Consider the following 8,444-nt stretch of genomic DNA (forward strand, 5'->3'; position numbering starts at 1 on the left):
AGCAAAAGGACACGTGGGGCTTCCCTCAACGTGCTTGACCAGCTTTGCCGCAGGTGGTGAGCAACAGATCTGGACGGCCACCGTCCGCCCCCCGTCCACCCCCCTTAATAAACGCGCTCCGTGTTAGACTGAACAGGTTTAAAACTTGATCGGAAAAGACGCCAGTCCCTCCGCCCGGGAGCGGGGTGGGGTGGTGCCGCGCGCGCCGGGACCCGAGACATCCGCACGGGCACGTCGGCCCCGCCCCCGCCTCGACCGCCCCGCCCCCCTCCCCGGCCGGCCCCGGCGTGGACTGCGGTGACCTCACACGGCGCGGGGCGGAGCGCAGGGCGCGGGGCGGGCTCGGCGACAGCGGCGGCGCGGGGCAGGAGAGTGAGCGCGGCAGAGTCGGCGCCACCATGGCCAGCGTGGATCTGGAGAAGCTGCGGACCACCGGGGCCGGCAAGGCCATCGGCGTGCTGACCAGCGGCGGCGATGCGCAAGGTGGGCGCGGGCCCGCGGCGGGTCGCTGGCGGGCGGGGATTCTGCTGTCCCCGGGTCCCTGCGGCGTGCCCGCCACCCTCTGCCCGGATCTGCGGCGCGCGGTCGGCAGGTCCCCCCAGCCCAGATCCCTGTCCCTGTCCTGGATCTTCCCCGGCGCGCCGGGTACCCGCGTACGTGCCGCCCACCACGGCATCTGCACCCCACCCGCCTGCCCCCGCCCCCGGGGGCGTGTCTGCGCGGCCGGCTGTGGCCGGCGACCCGGAGCTCTCCCGGCTCTCTCCGCCCCAGGCGGTCCCGGCACCCCTTCCCGTTCACGTGTGTCAGGAGCCCCATTTCCTGGAATGCACGCTGAGCGGAGGCCGCCGAGGGCAGGGCAGTCACCGCAGGCCTGGAGAACCCGTCTCTTCCTGGTTCTGAAACACGACCCGAGGGCTCAGCGCTTCCCCCAAACACCACCTTCAGGGCGGGTCTGGGGCATTTCTTTAGTGCTGGCCTGTCCTCAACGCCGCGTATCTAAGACGGTGGCCTTCCTGGGGGACCTGCCCAGCGTCCCGCAGCCAGGACCTGGCAGAGCCAGGCTATTGCCCTTCCAGGGGGTCTGTCTTGGCCGCCCCCTCCTGGCACCCTGGTCCTGTCCTGACCGCTGCTCTGCAGGACCAATGGCTTGGGATGGCTAGTGTCAGCACCTGTGGGGCTTGGCCACTTGGCCACACCACACACCTTGAACCCCAGGAGAGACTTTAAGTGGCCCAGGAAGCGGGAGGGATGGAGCCAGCACCCTCAGGCTGCACAGTGAGCCTGGTGTGCCTCCTTCCCGATCAGAAAGTCTAGACACTTAATTTGTCTCTGCCTCAGACCCCTGACTCCTGGCTCCCCGTCAGACAGACGCAGGGGAGAGCACGGAGGAGGGGAGGAGGGGCCTTTCATAAGGGAGCCAGACCAGGTCGGCAGAGGGATCAGCGGCTGTCTGCACCCCCGCCTGCACAGGCCTTCCGCGGGTTTGGCTGAGCCCTCTGTTTCTGAACTGGGGGCGGGCAGTGTGCTCTGCTGCACGTCTGCAGCCCTGCGTGGCCAGAGCGGTTGCCTGTTGCTGGGCAGTGGCAGCTGGCGCCCTCTTAGAGCAAGGCTGGTGGGCCGGGGCCGGGCAGGAGAGTGGGCTTAGAGGGTGGTCTTGGGGAAGCATCATCCTGTGAGACTGGACCACGGGAAGGGCCAGATGTGTGGAGGGCAGACACATCGCCAGAGGGCTGACCCTTCCTCTGTGCGGGGGTCTCCACCCAGGCTCCTGTTGCACCGTGGTGACAGCGGCACTGCAGGGAGGGCTGGGGAGGATAAATGAGGTACACTGAGGCAGGGGAGCTGAGCTCGGCGGCTGCACAGACAAAATAGGACGCAGGGCTGGAAGGAAAGGACCCTGGCAGAAGGGTGCTGCTGGCCCGGGCAGGCAGGCCAACTGAGGGCAAAGCCCGTTTGACTGAAGGTCTCCTCTTGGCCAGTCCAGCCCTGGTGCCCCACACGTAACGGGGAGTGCTCCCTGAATGCCCTGGAGTGTAGCCACCCGTGCGCCGCTGGCCAGGCTGACCGTCGGCCCCTCACCTCACGCCCTGTCCTCACTCTCCTCGACGCCTTGCTGTGACATGGTTTTATGGTTGAGGCTGCAAGAGAGCTTTCCGCAGACTTCCCTGATTAGGGCTCAGACTGATGCCTGGGGGAGGATGTGGGCCAGCTGGCTCTCTGCGGGGCAGAGCCTTTCTGCTCTGTAAGTTCTGGGAGCCCGCCCAGGGCTGTCTGCCTGAGGCTGCTCCTTCTCGCTAGCGCTGCTCCAGAGAACTGGCTTTAAGCAGTGGCTCCTCAGTTTTCCCTCGGGGACCCCTACCACTGCCTTCCAAACAGAGGCTGACCTCTGGGTACCTGATGGTGTCACTTGGCCCTCCCCACGTGCCCTCCCGTGTGGGGTGGGGCTGACAGCCACGTGGAGAACGGGCCTCCACCCTGACCTGCATTTGACTCCTAGACGCTTAAGTCTGCTCTTGTTGGGGTGAATGGAGGCCAGCCTTGCGATGGGGAGCCAGCCTTGACCAGCTCTGTGACTTGACCCGAGCCCGACCCTGGGGCCTCAGTTTCCCTCAGCTGTCCAGTCCAGCTCCTTATCCTCACATCGACTGATGAATAAACATGGGTCTGCTGGGCCGCGTGTTCCCCCAGGATCGGATCACCTCTTTCTTGTACATTTTGTTTTTCTGGAAGCTAATTATGATGAAAAGTCACCTTCGGAACAGATGCTTTCACCTCTGACATCAGTTTGCTTGGTGTCCATTTCCTCCAATAGGAAGTGATCGGTAGCAGTCTCCCTGGCCCACTCTAGGGCGGAGGGTGGGGGAGGTTGGGGTGAAAGGTCAAGCAAGGGTCCAGGGCTGGCTCATCAGCAGTGGATGCAGCTTCCTTGCTTCTCTGACCCTGGGGCTCATGGCTGCCATCCTTGGTTTATTTTGAGAAAGAAAAGCAGCTTAAAGGGCAATTAAAAAGGCCCTCTTAGGAAGGCAGTTTACTGTGAAGTTCACAGGGAAGCCCACACCCTTAGGCCTCCGTCTCCATGGCAGCTGGCACAGTCCCATTTGAAGAGTCAAGAGTTTTCCTGTAATAGGTCATTTGTTCTCCTCTGCAAGACTGAGAGCAATACTCTAAGAATGGGGTCCTTTGCAGTCCCTGGGGGTGCAGATAAGCCCACCAGGCTGGCTAGGGAGATGCCCATGACCTCTGAGTTGGATGGTGGCCTGGTTTCCAGCCACTGCCCTCCCCCCAGCATCAATCCAGAACTGCTGGTCTCCCTCCTGCCACCAGAGGTGGGGCTTGGACCTTGAGCCTGCAGTGAGGCCACAGTGGGCTCACCCCAGCAGGGGTGACCAGGGAGGCAGATGCCTGAGAGTGGAAAGCCTGGGCTGGCCGAGGCCCCAGAGGCGGCTGAGCGCTTCTGCAGAACCTAGGGCCTGCTGGGGGCAGGCGGGGCAGCTTTGCAGCTGTCTCAGCTCCCTCCCCACCTCCACCAGCCCCACAGCTCGCAGCCCTTGGCCTCCAGCAGCAGGCCTGTTGGCCTTCAGATCCCGTTCCTGGAGTAGCCTGGGTGTGTGTGTGTGGTGGGGGGCTACGCTCCCTGGGCTCCTATTGCTAACTTCACTGTCACCCCACTTCCATACATTACAGGAAAGTGTGACTTACGATTTCTTTAGAAACGGAGTTCTCTTGATAAAGGCAGGTGTGTAAACCATGAGTGTGGCTGGTTTAGGGCTGCCTGGCCTCTGTGCCCTGCCGGCTGTGATGTCCAGGCACCCCTGCCTGGGGAGTCCCTCCTGTCATCAGATAGCAGAAGCCTCAGCAGCTGGGTGGGGATGGGGCAGCTTGCTGTGCCCAAGATGGGGGTTACAGGGTGTCTCCAGGCACTGCCCGCACCAGCAAGGGTCCCAGCAGTCCCCCTCCCTTCCTCTGGGACCCCAGCTTACCATCTGGAGAGTGACCTTTGTGCTGACCTCCTCCGAGCCCAGTGCCAGGGCAGGCTCTGCCCACAAGGCTCTTCCTGAGGTACTGTATGCTGTCTAAGCCTCATGGTCCTCCCACAGGATTCCCAAGCTGATGGGCACTGCCCCTCCACCAGCTCTTGGGCCTGGAGGGCAGGGCTCCTGGGCTCTTAGTCACATTCCAGCTGGTGCCCCACCTTTCCAGGAAAAAGCTTTCACAGCCTAGGGACAGATCACGGGATGTGCATGTGCTCTGAGCCAGGACCACCAGGAAGAAGGCTGGGAAAGCAGGGGTGGTCCTGGGGTCAGACCCGGCGTCACCTTTGTGACCCAGGCCCCAGACCCAGTGTCACAGGCTGGAACCCAGGGCAGGTGACTGGTCAATTTTCTTCCTCTCCAAGGACGTGGGGCCACCCTGCCTGTTCCCAATGCTGATATCTTTTGTGACGGGCAAGAAGGTTTCCTACAGCCACTGATTCCAGGCTCCTGCTCCTGAGCCCCGAGCGTGGAGCCCCTCAGCCGTCCGTGTGCCCCAGCCCTGGCTACCCGCCAGGTGGCAGTCAGTGTGGGGGCTGGGCCCTCCCCAGGTGCCTGCACAGGGCCACGGACCCAGTACCTGACCTGACCTGTCCAGGCCTGCAACAGCTGCAGCCCTGCCACTGGGCCACTTGGAGGCCTGCTCCCTGGGCGGGGCCGCGTCCCACCCTCAGACAGCAGCAGGGCCACCACCTGGGGCCACTGCTGGTGCTCGAGCCTCTCGGGGGCTCCCTCAAGTCGTGCTAGTGAACCTGACTGTGTATGAGACCCCGGGAACACAGTGAGCGGTCCTCCATGGAAGAACCTTAGGGCCACGATGATCCCCACAGGGACCTCAGAGACCCCTTTGCCTTCTGTGGGTCTCAGTCTCAGGACTGACCGTGAGGGAGGGGGACCGGGGTTCCTCTGAGATCCTCTGAGCATTTCCTATGAGCTGTCTGCTCCTCCTCCCCATGAACATCTGTCTTTCCACGAAGTCGGTGCTGCAGGGTAGCTGCTGTAGACGTGGTGGTGAGGGGATGGGAGACTGGGGGGTTGGGCCTGGGGGACAGGGAAGAGAGGTGATTCGCCGAGCCTGGTGGCCCCGGTGTGCAGTGCAGGTTGGGGGCAGGGGCATCAGCTGAGTCAGCTACACTGCCTGAGGCCCCCCAGACCCCCAACAGCCAGACATTGACTCTCGGGGGCACTGCCTGCCTCTCCTGGCTCACAGAGGCCCCTATGGGCCTCATTGCCCCAGGGCCACAGGCACGGAGCTTGGTGTGGTGGTCTGAGACCCTGGCAGAGGATGACAGAGTTTGAAAGGTAGTTGTCTTCTGTCCCACCAGCCCCTTCTTTCATCTTGGGGCCAAGTCCCCAATCTGCTGAGATTCCCCCAGGTCAGAGCCTTGAGGGCCAGGGAGAGGGCTGTGCCGAGCAGCAGAGGCTGCAGGTGAGCACTGGGTGAGGATGCGGCCAGAAAGATGTGGCTGGTCTGCAGGTGCCCGTGCAGAGTCAGGAGTGCAGGCTCAGGAGTTGGCCTGGTGGGGGCCTTCCCGGCGTAACTCTGGGGGTGGCATATTTCCAGATGCGAAGCTGAAACAACCTTAGCGGTTCACCCCGGGCTGGACTCAGATGCTTGGCTGGGCTCCCTGAGATGTGGGGAGGGGTGGTCCCGGGTTCCCCCACACTCTGTGTCTCCGCTGATAGGCGTCTCCCTGACCCCTTGCAGGCATGAATGCCGCTGTCAGAGCCGTGACTCGTATGGGCATTTACGTGGGGGCCAAGGTCTTCCTCATCTACGAGGTAAGGTGCAGGGTTCCTCGCCTCAAACTCTGGTGGGTGGGCCCTGTGCTCTGGCGGGCGGGGAACATTGTGGGGAGGGGGAAGAGAGGAGGGATGCAGGACCCTGCTCTGTCAGGGTCACTGGTCCTTGTTCAGCCTCTGAGGGCCAGGCCCAGAGAGAGGCTGGTCAGGACAGTGGATGGGGCGGGGCCCCGGCTCTGAGCTGTGGGTGGGGAGTCTGCCTTCAGGCTGGGTTCTTGGGTGCGGGTGTGTCCTTTGAGAGAGAGGAGGGCATGAAGCTGTGGTCCTCCTCTGAGGCCAAGACCTCACCCCACCGTCCTCTGACCCCCAGCTCTCCTGCACCCTCCTCGCCTAACCTGAGCTTGAGTCACCCTAGCAAACAGCCTCCCTGTGCAAAGCAACAGAGAATCATTGTTCTCCTTTGCTCTGGCAGAAGCTAGGGCTCCCCTTTGTTCCACCCTCCCCATTCCTATCCCCCTAAGACCCCGTTACAGAGACACAGACACATGTGGGCAGCCCTGGAATTCCCTCACACCGTGTTACTTTGTTTTCACTCTTTACTAGGATGCAGGAACCCCTGCCTGCTCTGCTCTCCCCAGAGCTTCCTCTTCCCACCTTGGGCCTGTCTGTGTCCCTGTCCCTTCGCCCTGACCCAGGTCAGGCGTGACTTCCCAGCCTTGGCTGTACGGGGCCATCTGAATGGACACATAGGCAGGCACTTCTGCAGGCCCGTCCCTCTTGGGGGATCCGGACCCTCAGACCAGGCTCAGATGGCCAGAGTCCTCAAAGTCTTCGGTCATGCCTGGGGAGACATCTCCTCAGGGCATCAGGGACCCGTGGCCTCAGGAGCTGGGCAGGTGGGACTCACGCCCTGATAATGGTCTAGAACCTTCCAAAGAGCAGGGTGAGACTCTTCAGGGAGTGGCCGAATTTTGTGGACAAGTGCTCTCCAATCAGGGTGGGGTGGGTCCAAGGCCAGGCTCCCGGAGGCTGTACACATGGTGCTTGGTGGCGCTTTGTCTTCTCACCGTTTGTGAAAGCACGTGGCCTGGTCCCGACTGTATAGAGCTCCTGCTAATGAGAAGGGCCGACTGTCCAGGCGGCCAGTGGCTTATGAGAAATAACATGGTTCGTCAGCGGGTTTGTCAGCAGAGCTCAGAGGAGAACCCACGTCAGGGGCCACATGCAGCGTCCGGGATGGAGACCAGCACAGTTTGGCACTGGGGGAAAGGCGCCCAGAGGCCCGCCCTGTCCATGTTGCTGACAGACGAGGTGGCCACAGCACGTGGGACGTTGTGTAGCAGTGCCGTCAGAGGCTGGCCGCACACCTAGTGATACACAAACATGTTCTTAGCAGCATTATGTCCAATAGTCCCAAACCGGATCCCTCCGGAGGTCCACAAACGGTGAACGGGTCATACCCTGTGGGCCTGCTCAGGGGACTCCCGCATGGCAGTGAGCACAGTCACAGCTGCACATGGTCCTGTGGGGCCACACAGTCACCCAGCTGAGAGAAGGAGGCCAGACAGAGTGGACGCTGTGCCTGTCATTTCTGAATCTAGGTGGCACCCCTGGGAGGCACGGCGGTGGTCACTTCTGGAGGAGAGGGTCCTGGCAGGGCAGAGGGGCCACAGGGTGCTGACTGGTTCTGGTTCTGACCCAAGTGTGTGACCCAGGTGCAGCTCATGGACACGCATCAGAAGGTGTCCCTGTGACAGGAGCACTTTGCCGAGTGAGTCACGCTCTGTAATACACCAGCCTGCAGGCCCTGCAGAGGGTGCTGCCAACCCCAGCTTTGTCCCATAACACCCCTGACCCCAGCCGACTCAGCTTCATCCCCCAAGGCCCTGGGAGTGGAGGGGCCTCTGCAGTCAGGACCCCTGGGCCTACTTCCTGCCAGATGGGGTTTTGGCCGAGGTTCCATGCGTCTTGCTCCTGTGGGCAGTGTTCTCTGTGGCCATGGGCACCCATCTCATGCCTATCCCCTTACTTTCAGGGCTATGAAGGCCTCGTGGAGGGAGGCGAGAACATCAGGCAGGCCAACTGGCTCAGCGTCTCCAACATCATCCAGCTGGTGAGCCTGTGACCCTCCCTGCTGTGAGCGCATGTGCACGCCAGGACGTGCACACAGGGACATGGAGGAACAATAAGGAGATATACAGGTGCACACACACAGACACACACAGAGACAGACACACACAGAGACACACAACCACACACAGACACACACAGAGACAGACACACACAGGGACACACAGCCACACACAGACACACACAGAGACAGACACACACAGGGACACACAGCCACACACAGACACACACAGAGACAGACACACACAGGGACACACAGCCACACACAGACACACACAGAGACAGACACACACAGGGACATACACACACAGCCACACACAGACACACACAGAGACAGACACACACAGAGACACACAACCACACACAGAGACAGACACACACAGGGACAGACACACAGCCACACACAGAGACAGACACACCACAGAGGACACACAACCACACACAGCCACACACAGAGACAGACACACACAGAGACACACAGCCACACACAGCCACACACAGAGACAGACACACACAGGGACAGACACACACAGAGACAGA

The 8,444-nt window shown here is 61.8% G+C and overlaps 1 protein-coding gene across 1 annotated transcript; it reads left to right on the top strand.

Moving 5' to 3' along the window:
* PFKL (phosphofructokinase, liver type) lies at positions 283 to 7,887 on the top strand (the record flags this gene model as incomplete). Its single annotated transcript, XM_018051894.1, is given in 3 exon segments — positions 283 to 483; positions 5,740 to 5,813; positions 7,810 to 7,887. Coding segments are annotated over 3 exon segments (237 nt in total), but the record flags the coding sequence as incomplete, so codon positions are not given.

The sequence above is a fragment of the Capra hircus genome, chromosome 1 (genome assembly GCF_001704415.2).
Source record: "Capra hircus breed San Clemente chromosome 1, ASM170441v1, whole genome shotgun sequence".
NCBI lineage: Eukaryota > Metazoa > Chordata > Mammalia > Artiodactyla > Bovidae > Capra > Capra hircus.